Source organism: Podarcis filfolensis (assembly GCF_964270895.1).
Source record: "Podarcis filfolensis genome assembly, chromosome: 3".
NCBI classification, from domain to species: Eukaryota; Metazoa; Chordata; class Lepidosauria; order Squamata; family Lacertidae; genus Podarcis; species Podarcis filfolensis.
This window is the reverse complement of record NC_139606.1, coordinates 116,814,732-116,830,182: the sequence shown is the minus strand read 5'-3', so window position 1 is coordinate 116,830,182 and position 15,451 is coordinate 116,814,732. Positions and strand designations below refer to the sequence as shown.

Sequence of the window (15,451 nt, the reverse complement as noted above, 5' to 3'; positions counted from 1 at the left end):
TGCATACACTCAGAGGCACTTCTCTCCCTTCAAATTCTACAAAGGACTGAGCCAAGCCCCAGGCACAATATATGCATATGTACACATAAAAACAATACACTCACACATATATGCATATTAGTATAGTGGTGCCCACCCTGTGGAACTCCCTCCCTTCAGATATCAAGGAGATAAAAAAATACACAACTTTTAGAAGACAACTGAAGGCAGCCCCGTATCGGGAAGTTTTTAATGTTTGATGCTTAATAGTTTATGTTTTTATATGTGCTGTAAGCTGCCCAGGTAGGCTGGGGAAATCCAGCCAGATGGGTGGGGTATTATAAATAAATAAATAAATATTTTAAATTAAAAAAAAATACACACACATATTCAATGACCAATAAAAGGAAATACAACACACACACACACACACATACATGTACAGTGGTACCTCGGGATGCGAACAGGATCCGTTCCAGAGCCCCGTTCACATCCTGAACATACCGCAAGACGTGACAGCGCATCTGCACATGTCGCCACTTCCGCGCATGCGCATGACGTCATTTTGACCGTCTGTGCATGCGCGAGCGGCGAAACCCAGAAGTAACGCACTCCGTTACTTCTGGATTGCCGCAGAGCACAACCCGAACGAGCTCAGCCTGAAGCGTATTTATCCTGAGGTATGACTGTATATGAGGGATGCGGGTGGCGCTGTGGGTTAAACCACAGAGCCTAGGACTTGCCGATCAGAAGGTTGGCAGTTCGAATCCCCGCAACGGGGTGAGTTCCCGTTGCTCGGTCCCTGCTCCTGCCAACCTAGCAGTTCAAAATCATGTCAAAGTGAAAGTAGATAAATAGGTACCACTCTGGTGGGAACGTAAACGGTGTTTCCATGCGCTGCTCTGGTTCGCCAGAAGCGGCTTAGTCATGCTGGCCACATGACCCAGAAGCTGTACGCCGGCTCCCTCGGCCAATAAAGCGAGATGAGCGCCGCAACCCCAGAGTCGTCCGCGACTGGACCTAATGGTCAGGGGTCCCTTTACCTTTTATGACTGTGTGTGTATGTGTGTGTGTGTGTGTATATATATATATATACACATACATATACACACACACATACATATATATACATGCATACATATACATATACACACACACACATATATTTAATACATATATATATATATACACACACACACATATACAGTACATACATACATATATATACATGCATACATATACATATACACACACATATATATTTAATACATACATATATATATATATATATATATACACACACACATATACAGTACATACACATACACACACACACATATATATATATATATACATACATACACACACACACACATAATATATTTTATATATTATACCCACCCACACCAATACACACGCACATTCACGCACAGCAACATTCACGCGCACAACGGCCAATTCAAAGCAAACCCTCGCCTTGCCTCGCCCGATTATGACGGGGCAGGATTTGACACCGGAACCTCCGCATTGCGCGGCCGAGTTTCCAGCCGGCACCTTCCCTCCCGCGGCCCATTTCCGGTAAGGGCAAAAAGAGAGCGAGAAACACACTAAAGAGAGGTGGGGAAGGAGAAAAGCGAAGGACCCGGATGCAACTTCCGCGCTTCTCAGCGGCCTCCCCTCATTTCGCCGCCCGGCGAGGGCGGATTGGTCGCCGGGGAGCGTCACGTGGGGGCGAGGCGGCCCTGCCCCCCCGACACTCCGCCTCCGGGCAGCGCCGGCCCCGCCTCCCGGCTGTTTCGTGTGTATTATCATTATTATTATCGCTATTATTATCATCATCACTATTCCTCTCTGTCTCTCTCCTCATTTCCTCTCCCCCCTCCCCCTCCCTCCCCAAAAATAACGGCCAACCGCCTCAACATCCGGGTACCGGCGGGGAGCTCTTCCTGTCTCCTGGAGCCTCTATAGGGGAGGCAGAGGAAGGAAGGAGGGTTGGTTGGGGGCAAAGGAAAAGGCTTCTAGACTGGGAGAAAGGCGGGGTGTGTGTGTGTACATATATACACACCTCTATCTCTACAATATTGCATATATTGCGTGTGGCATCCAGACTATTATTATTATTATTATTTTAAAAAACAGCCTTTTGTTGCCAGTCCCCCCCACCCCCCAAAATATTCCTCCACTATGGAGTCCAAGACCCCCCTCTGACAGCTGGGGGCCCAGCCCCCCAACCTCCTTCCCCTCTCCAAAAGGTGGGTATTGATTCTTTAATTCTTTCTCTCTCTCCCCCTTCCTCACCTCACCTCAACAAGTCCTTCTAAGATTAGGGGGGTTCCCTACCCCACAGCCCTCTGATTTGTAGAAAGGAGTTTGGGGGGGGTTGTTCGGTTATTGGTTTGTTTTCATTGCACTTTTTGTGTTCGCGTGTTGCGGGCGAAGGGCGGTGTGCAGTTTTTATTAAATAGAGTAATAGAGTAATAATTGCTCCCATTTCTGCTCCCATTTTATTAAATAGAGTAATAGAGTAATAATTGCTCCCATTTCTGATTCCGTGAACTGGGCAGGGGTAGGTGGGAGGCGGTTACCCTTTTCTGTTGTTAGGAGCGGGGAGTTCAGCTGCCTCTCCCTCCCCTGGGTGTGTGGGTTATATGTATGGAGGGGGGAACCATTCTCAGGCAACTGGACCCTCCACTGAATTGGAATCGCTGTTCTGCACAAGGTCTTCCCTGGCTTCTGTGTTAGGGGAGCGTGGGTTTATTCTGCACCTGTTATCCATGCCTAGGAGCTGGAAATGGATCCGCTTCTGGTGGTTTGTGGATGGGAGAGTCCGAGTGGGTGGGTTTTGAGGTGTTCTGACCACACCAGGTGCTGTGATTTTAGTCCTTAGTGGTGGGAGGGCAGGACCTTTGAATTCTCTCCAAAAGTCCTTAAGGCCCTTAATAACATGTTAAGACTTCTGCTTTACATCCTTTTGCACATTTGCACCTGGAGAGAGCTGTGATTGTGACATCCCCAGATACCTGCCTTTTCATTAGCACCTTGGTTTGTGACATCTTCCCCACCCACTCCCCAGAGAGCTTTCCTCTTTCCTAAAACTTCTCCCATACCTTGTAAGTTATTCTGCCCCTTCCTCAAAACACCCTTAATATTTGCCATCCTTTTCTAAGCTAGAAATGGTTCATAATTTCTCATGTCTTCCCCCAACCAGTAAGAAATTGGATCCTGCAGCGATGACCTCTGCTGGGCTGCTAACTCTCAGCTAGTGCCGTGACCTTGAAGCTTGTGGCCTCCTGTGGAAGCTACCAAGAATTTTGGGTTATATCTTGCTGGAAGATTCGAGTTGGCACCGGTTTGCTTACAGGAACGTTGTGCTGGAGCTGAGGGAAACATGGAGTTTGCTGAGCTCATCAAGACGCCACGGGCCGACAACGTGGTCCTTCACCGCCCCTTCTACCCGGCAGTGGAGGGGACGCTGTGCTTGACAGGCCATCACCTCATCTTCTCCTCACGGCGGCAAGACAATGTTGAGGAACTGTGGCTTCTGCATTCCAACATTGACTCCATTGAAAAACGGTGAGGGAGCTTTTATCTTTGCGTTGCAGGCAGTTACCGGAGGAGGAAAATGAGCTGTGTACTGCAGAAGAAACATGTAATTTTCATTCAATACCAACATTTGAATGTGTAAGAAAAAAGCATTTGGAGACAGCATGGTGGGCAAGGAAAGCATATACAGTGGTACCTCGGGTTAAGTACTTAATTCGTTCTGGAGGTCTGTTCTTAACCTGAAACTGTTCTTAACCTGAAGCACCACTTAGCTAATGGGGCCTCCCGCTGCTGCCGTGCCGCCGGAGCACGATTTCTGTTCTCATCCTGAAGCAAAGTTCTTAACCCGAGGTACTATTTCTGGGTTAGCAGAGTCTGTAACCTGAAGCGTCTGTAACCTGAAGCGTATGTAACCCGAGGTACCACTGTACACTCAGGTCATTATTGTGTGCTTCCCAAAGGCATCTGGTTGGCCACTGCGAGAACAGGATGTTGGACTAGAGGGGCCATTGGCCTGATCCAGCAGCAAGTTATTCTTATGTCCTTATGAGTTTGTCCCACAAAGCCCTACATAAACTGCCCCCAAGTGACCTGAAAGACTGTTCTCCCATTCCATACTGCCTGAGTTTTGAGATCTTTGGGAGATGCTGTCCTTCTGCCCTTCCATCATCTGTAGCCTGTTTGGCTGGAACTCAAGACAAGAAAGGGCCTTCTCAGTGGCTCCTCTCAAGTTCTGGATCTTCTTAAGAACGTAAGAGCCCCACTGGATCAGGCCAAAGGCCCAGCTAGTTCAGCATCCTGTTCTCACAGCAGCCAACCTGCAGCTTGCCAACTCCTTCTCATAGAATCAGTTTTTTAGGGTTTGTGCAGGCAATCCTCCTCTTTGCAGGAAGTCTAGGGCTAGAGTGTCCTTGGTAGAAGGCTGTCCAGCCACTGCTTAGGGACCTCTAGTGAAGGTGAGCCCATCATCTCACTAGCCAATTTCTCCTCTATAATTACCTTCTGCTGGCTCGATTATTCAGTCTCATAAGCTGTTTTTTATGGCCATTGTAAAGTTTTATTAATGTGTTCCAGTCTGCCTTGGTTTTCCCCCCCTATTATGTATATTTTCTTTTTCTGTTGCCTTCAACACTGTTTGTTGGGATAGTATTTTTTTACAGAACACTGAAGAAATGTATCTATGTACTCAACACCATTCCAAGCAACCCAGTTTAATTATTGTCCATTTTACTGAGAGAGGAGGGGTTGCCGGGGCTGACCACCTAAGTGAATATATTCCTGGCCTGACATTTAGACATAAGGAATGTACAGATCTTATTGGACAGCGACAGTGGTTACATGCCAGTGTCCTGCTGTCCCATGGAAATGAACATGGGTGTAAGCATGCCTGGTTTTGTGCTGGGTCTTAACCAAGGATGGAATCATAGAATTATAGAGTTGGAAGGGAACCTGAAGATCATCTCATCCAACCCCTACCAATGCAGGAATATGTATTGTATGTCCTGCATGGGGATCGAACCTGTGACCTTGGCATTATCAGCACCATGCCCTAACCAACTGAGCTATCCTGGCCTAAGGAACATAGAAAGCTATCTAGTACAGAGTCGGACCACTGGTCCATCTAGCTCAGTACTGTGTACGTTAACTGGCAGTGGCTTTCCTGGATTTTGAAAGGGCAGCCATTCAGCCCTGTCGAGATGCCAGGGATTGAGGCTGGCACATTCTGTGTGCCAAACAGATGCCCTACCACTGGGCTGCAGCCCTTCTGCAAGAATGATTGATGGCATGACTTGGCATGCTTGTAATATTTCCCTTAACTGAGTGGGTGGATGCCCTGCCCTGCCAACGCATATGCCTCAGGACTGGATTATTTTTTTCAGTTGTGGTCAGGAAGAACTTTTGCCCTAGTCAGATTAGCTAAGCATCTGTTTTATCCTTTTTACTTTTCCTGCTGGTTAGGAGTGGGGAGCCTGCCATCCTTCAGATGTTGTTGGACTCCCAACTCCCATCTGCCCCAGCCAGCACGGCCGATGCTGAGGGATGATGGGAATTGTAGTCCTGCATTGTTGTCGGGAAGGCCACAGGTTCCCCACCTCTGCTACAGTTCACGATTCTGGGAAAGACTCAGCCTCTGCCTTTAAACAAGGGAAAGGTCTGCTCATACTCAGCTGAATTTTACTTTATGGCTGTCAGTTTTTATATTTGCACCCTGGAGGGCAGGACTCTGGGGATTAATCACCATATCTAAACTGCTGGGTTAGACTACAAGGCGCATCTAGTTTAGCAACTTGCTTCCTGGAGCATCTGGCCAAATGCCCTCAGGGAGCCCACAAGTAGAGCTTGAAGGCAGTGGGCCTGTCTGTTTGCATTGCCCCACTCCCCAGCAACTGTTATTTCGTGGTATACTGCCCCTGAGCATGGAGGCTCTGCTTAGCTCCCTTAACTTGTAGGCACTAGGAGACCTAATTGACCTCCATGAATGTGCTTGATCTTTCTTTCAAACACCATTTCCGTAAGGCTCATGGGCACATTGGGATTTTAAAGTCAGCGCCTTTGGATTTTTAAATGGGTGCCTTAGGCACCATACTTCTTGGAGCTTAATTCTCCCCCTGCCTCAGATTAATTCCCAACCCCAAATGAGAGACAGACAGAATGTGCGTGTGGACACACTTCGCTTTCCAAGGGATCTGGATAAAAGTCGGATCAAGTAGAATTAATCTGAGCCTTGAGAAGCACATAAGAGGAAGTGGGGAAGAGCGTCAGTCTTCCAACTTCCTAGTTCAACTGTAGGGACTTTCCAAAGGAGGCAGGGGTGACCACCCCTCACCATCTCATGGCCAAGAGGGGCGGCAAGTGGCAGTGCCAGGGGGAGGTCAGAGGCTTTGTGGGCATCAGGAGAAGCCTGCAAGGGGGATCATTGCACCCACGGGCACCACATTAGCAACCCCTGCCGTAAAGTAATTTTGCAGAAGAAATACCTTCCTTTTGTTTGTCCTGAGCCCACTGCTACCCAGAATGAGACTGTTATCTAGATGCGGGTGAGTGGGACCGTACTTTGGGAAAGGCATTGAAGTTTATACGGTTTGGGTCCCTCCTCTTCCTTTGTCTCCATGACTTCTCCCCTGCCGTTTTCAAAATCCCGAGCGAGCAAGAGGCAATTTGCTTGCAAGGGCTCAGTGTTGCTTTTCTCCCGGTAGCCTGGTAGAGAGAGACGAACTGCAATCTGCGGAGCCTTCATTTTTGTTCTCGCATCCTACTCTCTGGCACGCGTACCTTTCTTCCGAACTAAAGAGCAGCAAGCAGTTTGGAACAGTGTTGAAATGGGACAATTAACCTGCTTACCCTCCTGCCAGGCTCTTTTGCAATTTCCTTGAATGCGAGTAAATGGGGAACTGGCGCAGCGGAGCTTCTCCTTGTAAGGGCAGCAGTGGCTGCTTGATCTATTTAAAAATATTACCAGGGCCGTTTGGCAGTTCACAGGATTACTTGGAAGGGCGTTAACGTCCCATAGTGGTTGGCTAGTCACTTCTATAGGGTTGTGTGGCCTTGCCGAAGGTGGGGAGGGGCAGCAGCTCAGGGAGTAGCGCATCTGCTCTGCATTCAGAAGGTTTAATCCAGGCATAGGCAAACTCAGCCCTCCAGATGATTTGGGACTACAACTCCCATCATCCCTGACCACTGGTCCTGTTAGCTAAGGATGATGGGAGTTGTAGTCCCAAAACATCTGGAGGGCCGAGTTTGCCTATGCCTGGTTTAATCCCCAGCATCTCCACTCTGGGCTGGGAAATGATCTCCATCTGAGACCCTGGAGAGCTGATGCTGGTCAGAGTAGACCACACTGACCAATGGCCTGACTCTGGATAAGGCAGCTTCCTGTGTCCCTTATACAGAGGCTGCATCCACATTGTACATTTAAAATGCCGCACTTCCACTTTATAAACAGTCACGGCTTCCCCCAAAGAACTCGGAGCTGTAGTTTGTTCAGGTTGCCAAGAGTTGTTCAGGGACCCCTTTATCCCCCTCACAGAGTTGCATTCCCAGCGTTCCCTGGGAAGAGGGATTCCCACTGTGGCAACTGTAGTACTGGGAGGGGAGCAGCGTGTTGTGCGGATGTGGCCTGGGTTTGAACTCTACGTATTTCCCTAGAAAAGGTTTAAAAAAGAACATTCTGTATGTGCCACTCGTTGCGTTTCCGTCTCACGCCTCCCCAAAGACAACACTTTTCAGTAAATCAAAATGCATGCTGTAAAAGTCACAAGGTAACTGGAATACACCTCCCATGGGCCCCTGTGGAAGAGCATTCCTGCTGAGATACGACAGGCGCTCGCTGTCTGAACCTTCTGGAAACCACTGAAGACATATTTGTTCCAATAGGCGTTCCCAGCTGGATAACCAGGTCCCTGGTTAATCTCAGGGTTGTAGGTTTGAGGGTTGTAGGACTCTTAATCTCAGGGTTGTAGGTTTGAGCCCCACATTGGAACAAAAGATTCCTGCCTTACTGGGGGTTGGACTAGATGACCCTCGTGGTCCCTTCCAATTCTGCTCCCCTCCCCCAAAATGTCCAGATGTCACTTTGTGTACCTGTCTTAGTTGCCTCTGGGTAAATAACTGGAAAGAGGTAGATGACAAACACCCTTCCTGTTATCCAAGCTTGGCTGGAAGGTCAGTAAAACTTGGGTTTTGTAGTACTAACACATGTTCAGCAGGAAATAAACAAAAAACTGCCAATGTAAACACAGCACTCCCTTGTGTATCAGGTTTCCTCCCTGATAAGATGCCTGAAGCAACAGAAGCTCAGCTGTTTGCAGGAAGGGAGAAAGCTGCCTTTTACTGAATTGAACCTTTGGCCCATTTAGCTCAATATTGTCCACACTGGCTGGCAGCAGCTCTCCAGGGTTTCAGGAAGGCTTTACGTGGAGATACCCAGAACCTTCTTCATATAAGGCAGATGACACTGAGCAGCGTCCTCCTGGGTGGGGAAACTGTTTCCTATTGAGGAAGCATGTGTGCTACATGCTGTATAGGGTCCAAAGTTTTAAGAACCCTTGCTTTAGACCAAAGGATTGTTTAGACCTGACAGTGCATAATGTAACCCGCAAATCCCTGGCTGACCTCATCCACTCCTGCTAATTTGGTGCGTCTGCGCCAATGACTTAGCAGTCCCTCGCCATGGAAACCCTGATCTTTTATGTCTGGCCCTGCATGTCTGACTCTCCCTAATCCTTCCTGGTTGCTTGATTGAGCTTAACCTGATCACAACTGTGATCCGCTTTCCTCTTTTTAAGCCCACTTCACTTTCTCTGCTACTAATGCTTCAAACTGACGGGATCGGAGTCCCCCTCATTCCAGTTTTCCGTATGAGCAAGGGCTCTTCTGTGCATCCCCTCCAGAGCTGCAGAGTTCTGTGTCGTTGCAGTTTCTCTCCTTTCTGCACCACCGTCAAATTATAATACCAAGCTCCTATCCCTCATGGTTTGGGAGGGAAATCTATGTCTTAGGTAAGTGAAGGAACCAAAGAGACACGCGGGCAGGCTCTGCAGAGGCGAAGGATGGAGCTTCATATTTATTTATTTGCATACCACTTAATTGTAAAAACCTCTAAGCAGGTTACAGAATGTTTAATGGTTTGGACAGTGGTGGGTGGAATACTTGCAGGAGCAAACCAGCAGGTGTGGGAAAAGCTAAGCACCCCCCTTCCCACTTGACAATTCTCCTTTACGAATCACATCCCACCCCTTGCTAAGATCACTTGCAGTTCTGTTCTTACCATTTTTCAAACCAGCTACTTCTGCCCCTTAAATGAAGGGTGTGTTAGCAGCTACATTGTGATGGGTTATAACCTCTTGTTGGTTGCGCTGCTTGCTGTTGAATGCAGCAGGTTCACTGTAAGCGGCTGCCTTTGCAGGCTTGCAGAGCATCCCTGCAGAGCATCCTTGCATCCTCCTCTTAAACGCACCTGCCTTTTGTGTTGCTGCAGTTTTGTTGGCACCATCGGCACCATCATCATCAAATGCAAAGACCTGCGGATTATCCAGCTTGACATCCCCGGCATGGAGGAGTCTTTGAACATAGCTGGCTCCATCGAGGTAAGCTGATCTGTAGAAGTTGAGAGAAAATGGCAAAAACCTGACCCGGTTTTTCAGGGGTCCTCGTTGGAAGCTAGGGTGGTGCTCAGTTCCACAAGAGCAGTGGGATTTTTTTTTTTTAAATGATCGTTCAATCTTTGAGAATCAAGAAAATAAAAATGCAAGGATGTGTGTATAAAAATAGCATATATCTGAGGAGTTGAGAGATATTCTGTTTGCTTATTAGAACACAGGGATCATCTCATTCCATATTCACAGATATAGTCCCCCATCTCGAAGGGTAGCTCTGATGGGCCGAAACCTCACTCTCACCAGCAGCGTTAGTCATTGGCTGAGCTGCTGTGATGTCATGGAATGTTTGCAAACATTCTTCTAAGGCAGCGGTTCTCAACCTGTGGGTCCCCAGGTGTTGTTGGACTACAACTCCCATCATCCCTGAGCTCTGGCCTTGCTAGCTAGGGGTGATGGGAGTTGTAGTTCAACAACATCTGGGGACCCACAGGTTGAGAAAGACTGCTCCAAGGGGAAAGCTGTCATCAGTGGAATGTTGATAAAACAGCAAACCATCAGGAAGGCAAGAGGAAAAGTCAGTCTGGCTGGGCAAAGAAACTTAAGTGCGGACCAGCGGAAAGAGGAGGAGGAGGGCTTCATAAGTGTTCAGGAGATAACACACCTCCCTTAATCCCCATTATTTAGACTGGGCTGCTCTAAGGTGCAGCTTCATTCTCTGTGCACCTCCTACTTGTGATAGCTGCACCACTCTTAGCTATTACATTTCTCTGTGACATTCTGAATGCTGAATATTGTAAGGCAGCGTGGTGTCCAGAACTAGGATATGGTAGGCACTTCTAGTAACAAAGCAAAAAAAAAAAAGTGGCAGAGGGCAGACCTGTTCCTTCCTGTACCCTGTGTACCATGCACTGGGATAGCCTGCATGTAGCCAGTTCCATCAGGCCTCCCATCCCTACAGCCATTCCAGCAGATTTCCTCAGTGAGAGATGGGAATAATAATAATAATAATTTATTATTTATACCCCGCCCATCTGGCTGAGTTTCCCCAGCCACTCTGGGCGGCTTCCAATCAAATTTTAAAAACAATACAGCATTAAATATTAAAAACTTCCTAAACAGGGCTGCCTTCAGATGTCTTTTAAAGAGAAGATGGCTGCTTATTTCCTTCACATCTGAAGGGAGGGCATTCCACAGGGTGGGCGCCACTACCGAGAAGGCCCTCTGTCTGGTTCCCTGTAACCTCACTTCTCGCAATGAGGGAACCGCCAGAAGGCCCTCGGTGCTGGATCTCAGTGTCCGGGCTGAATGATGTGGGTGGAGATGCTCCTTCAGGTATACTGGACCGAGGCCGTTTAGAGCTTTAAAGGTCAGCACCAACACTTTGAATTTTGCTCGGAAACGTACTGGGAGCCAATGCAGATCTCTCAGGACCGGTGTTATGTGGTCCCGGCGGCCACTCCTAGTCACCAGTCTAGCTGCCGCATTCTGGATTAATTGCAGTTTCCGGGTCACCTTCAAAGGTAGCCCCACGTAGAGTGCATTGCAGTAGTCCAAGCGGGAGATAACTAGAGCATGCACAACTCTGGCAAGACAGTCCACATGTAGGTAGGGTCTCAGCCTGCGGACCAGATGGAGCTGGTAGACAGCCGCCCTGGACACAGAATTAACCTGCACCTCCATGGACAGTTACCCCTTTGCCAAAAGCCCAGCTCCATTGTGCAGGTTCTGCCCCTGGTCATTATAAGAACAACTGTTTAGAAATTGGTGTCTGAGTTTTGATTCTGGTTTTCCTCTTCCCTCTTTGGCCCTTTTGCCTTGTATGCCATGCTTTTTCTCTGCCTGTAAGCTGACACCCACCTGTCTTGTTTTACTTGATTGTGTGTATCTGGGAGCCTTTTTGGCCGAAGAGCGTCGTATAGATGCTTTAAATAAATAATAAACAGAGGCTGCGGAAGCAACATGCGTCTAAGGGGCCGAGACCCACTGAATCTTCAGGGTCGTTCGATAAAAGTATGTCTCTGCATGTCTGTGTTTTCCATCCCGCAGGCACTGTCCACCTTGGATTCCATCACCCTGATGTATCCTTTCTTTTACCGGCCCATGTTTGAAGTCATCGAGGATGGCTGGCACTCCTTCTTGCCGGAACGGGAATTTGAGCTTCTCAGTTCAGTTGTAAGTCCCTGTTCATGGAGCAAGGCCTCTCCTGCTGCGCTTAGGGAGAGCGAACTTGCATAAAATGGGAACTTGTACTGGGGATGGGGAGGGGACATGGTTCTCCACAGAATGAGCAGTACCATTTGGAGGGGAAATCACTTCCAACCAACCCTGGGGAAGACCATTCAGCTCATGAGGTGCAGAGTGAAAACCCCACCCCTTCTCCCCTTCTAGCACAGTGTTTTTTGTTGCAGCCTTGTAAGACTTCTCACGGCCTCAGGCTGGAAAAGCTTCCCCAGCCCTGGATTAAGTAAATACAGCTTGTGTTTGGCATTGACCTCTGCACTTGTGGGATTGCAGAATCTGCCAGTCTCCTCCCTGTCTGTGTGTGTCTGATTTTACACACCAGCTTTGTTTAAAGCTCCATAAAGTGGCTGCCTTGTAGGGTGCTAAATTATGTAGCAGTGCTGAGAGGCGGGGAAGGCCAATCAACAAGATGTCTCTTGAAGAGGCAGCTAAGTGGGTGGGTATGTGCCACGATTAGGAGGAAAAATGAGTCAGGAAAACCGTGTTGCAAAGAGGCTGCTCTTAGCCGACTGAGCATCCTTGGGGACTTTTGTCTGCTCCTGAAATCTGATGGCTTAAAGCCACAGTAGTTTATTATTATTTCTGATCCCCCACCTCTGGAAATCCCATTATATTACCTTCACCCTTAGTTAACCATGATTTTTCTCCCCTCCAGACAAACGAATGGCGGTTGAGCTACATCAACAAAGATTTCTCCGTCTGCCCCTCTTACCCGCCCATCGTCACTGTCCCCAAATCGATTGACGACGAATCCCTCTGGAAAGTTTCCACCTTCCGCCACGGTGGGCGCTTCCCAGTCCTCAGCTATTACCATAAGAAAAATGGGATGGTGAGTTGGTCGAGGTGGATGAGTTTCAACTGCAAATGTATACTTGTTTCCTGGACGTGCATATTCTCAGATCTTGATCTTGAGGGCAAATATTAAATCCTCCTTCCCCAACCCATTTGAAAACGAGTGCATAGGTTGCACTAGATTTTTGGCATTTTGACCTAAAATTGCGCCCTGAGTGTGCATGCCAACTTTCATCCCGCTACCTTTGTGTTCAGGGGAGATGGTCTGCGTGTTTGCAGAATAACTTCTTCCAAGCAGATGGGTTGGCAAGATAAATGGAAGTCCTTGCTTTCCCACGCCAAGGATTCTTAATGCCCATTTTGCCTTTGGGCCGAGCGGACGTTCTTCAAGTGAGGTGTCAGGTCTGTGGGCCGGTGGAAGACTCAGCTGAGGCGTCACCTGCTCACTGGACCCCGTTTGCCCTTCCTAGGTGATGATGCGCAGCAGCCAGCCGCTCACGGGTACCAACGGGAGGCGCTGCAAGGAGGACGAGAAGCTGATTAACGCCACGCTGAGAGCCGGCAAGCGGGGCTACATCATTGACACACGCTCTCTGAGCGTCGCTCAGCAAGCCCGGGCCAAAGGGGGAGGCTTTGAGCAGGAAGCCCACTACCCCCAGTGGCGAAGGATCCACAAGTCCATTGAGAGGTGAGTTGATGAGTGAGGCATGGTATGAAGGACCTTGTGAGGTTGTTGCTAAGCTCTAAGACGGGGATGGGGAGCCTGTGGCCTCCCAGATGTTAAACATAAGAAGAGCCTGCTGAATCAGGTCAATGGCTTATCTAGTTCAAGCATCCTCCCCTCACAGATATCTGTATCTACTCAGATATCTCTTATGGGAACTTGCCTTCTTGGAAGGCCTGTTGGAACAAAAATGTCTCTAGTCATTTCCAGAAAGTGCAGACAGTGGGTGTGTGCTGTATCTCAACAGGAATGCTATTCCACACAGAAAGTCCTGCTCTGAGTTACCACAGAGCTGGCTTCTGATTTCTTTGGAACTTGCAGGAGAAATTCTCCTACAGACCTGGAGCCCATTGCAGAATCACTGCAGGTTAAAGGTAAAGGTAAAGGATGCCTGGATGGTTAAGTCCAGTCAAAGGTGACTATGGGGTTGTGGCGCTCATCTCGCTTTCAGGCTGAGGGAGCCGGCGTTTGACCACAGATAGCTTTCCGGGTCATGTGGCCCGCAGGACTGTACTGCTTCTGGCGCAACGGAACACCGTGACAGAAACCAGAGCTCACGGAAATGCCATTTACCTTCCCGCTATTTACCTATTTATCTATTTGCACTGGTGTGCTTTCGAATTGCTAGGTTGGCAGGAGCTGGGACCGAGCAATGGGAGCTCTCCCCGTCGCGGGGATTCGAACCGCCCACCTTCTGATCGGCAGGCCCAAGAGGCTCAGTGGTTTAGACCACAGCACCACCCGCATCCCTTAGAATAGGCATAGGCAAACTTGGCCCTCCAGATGTTTTGAGACTACAACTCCCATCATCCCTTACCCCTGGTCCTGTTAGCTAGGGATCATGGGAGTTGTAGTCCCAGAACACCTGGAGGGCCAAGTTTACCTATGCCTCCTTTTAGAATCACTGCATGAGGCTTAAGGAGATGCAGAGGTGGTGTATGTGTGCACTCCACTCCGAGCTCTTTGGAGGAAGGCTGGAGTAGCAATATAATAAATTTTAAGGTGGGATATTTTACAGTCCAATGCTTGCACATGGCCAGTGAACTCGACCAGAGTGGATTGTCCCTGTGGTCTACTGAGTTCATAAAGCAGCCTGTGATGATATCGCAAACACTTTTATTTCTCTGTTCGAGGTAGCTGAGAGTACAAAATCTGAAAGTTCACATCCACTGGGCACCAAAAGAATTACGGCAGCATTCTGTGTGAACCTCCTTCCCAAACAATTGTGTCTGATGTCTCTTATTTGACTGGCTTCAAATTTATTGTAAATCGACAGGCAGTGTGGTGTCTAGGCAACTTCAGCTGCCTGATTGCACATTGCCTGATTGCACTGTGGTGTGGAAATGTTTTTTTAAAAAAAAACAGAAACAAAACCCACGTTGTTAGTATGACACACTGAGAGCTTGGGTTCTCATATTCCAATCCTCAAGGCTATGTTGCAGCATGCAATTTGAAAACATGTTAAAAGACATTAGAACCAGAGAATGGTTTTGCAGGGTTTCAGGTACAGTGGTACCTCGGGTTAAGTACTTAATTCGTTCCGGAGGTCCGTACTTAACCTGAAACTGTTTTTAACCTGAAGCACCACTTCAGCACCTGAAGCACAGCTAATGGGGCCTCCTGCTGCTGCCGCGCCGCCGGAGCCCAATTTCTGTTCTTATCCTGAAGCAAAGTTCTTAACTTGAAGCACTATTTCCAGGTTAGCGGAGTGTGTAACCTGAAGCGTATGTAACCCGAGGTACCACTGTATAGTGGTTGAGGGAAGCTCTGCACAAAATAGAAAGTAACAGGGGCCTCTTCATTACTGGATTCCCACGGCCCCAATATATATGAATATTTTTGCACAGGCTTGAGAATGAATGGCTAATATAAAAAAAACCCTCATACAGTCAAACCTCGGTCCTCGAACAGCTCTGTTTTCGGACATTTTGGTTCCCGAACGCCAAAAACCCGGAAGTAAATGCTCCGGTTTTCGAACGTTCCTCAGATCTCGAACGTCCAACACAGCTTGAGTGCAAGAAGCTCTTGCGACCAATCGGAAGCCACACCTCAGTTGTTGAATGTTTTGGAAGTC

At 48.3% G+C, this 15,451-nt stretch overlaps 1 protein-coding gene across 4 annotated transcripts in view; it reads left to right on the top strand.

The window, feature by feature from the left end:
- Window positions 1-1,483: 1,483 nt before the first annotated feature.
- MTMR9 (myotubularin related protein 9) overlaps window positions 1,484-15,451 on the top strand; it is a 32,907-nt gene continuing 18,939 nt past the window's right edge. Inside the window, exons 1-6 of one of the 4 annotated variants that reach the window (XM_083605239.1) lie at window positions 1,484-1,557; window positions 3,188-3,552; window positions 9,500-9,608; window positions 11,667-11,792; window positions 12,517-12,690; window positions 13,124-13,341. In XM_083605239.1, the coding sequence (XP_083461365.1) occupies window positions 3,368-3,552; window positions 9,500-9,608; window positions 11,667-11,792; window positions 12,517-12,690; window positions 13,124-13,341 (812 nt within the window). In that variant the 5' untranslated portion in view covers window positions 1,484-1,557; window positions 3,188-3,367. Of the gene's footprint in view, window positions 1,558-1,634; window positions 2,232-3,064; window positions 3,090-3,187; window positions 3,553-9,499; window positions 9,609-11,666; window positions 11,793-12,516; window positions 12,691-13,123; window positions 13,342-15,451 lie in introns of those variants that run through there. The other 3 variants (XM_083605238.1, XM_083605237.1, XM_083605240.1) reach the window with 3 other exon arrangements.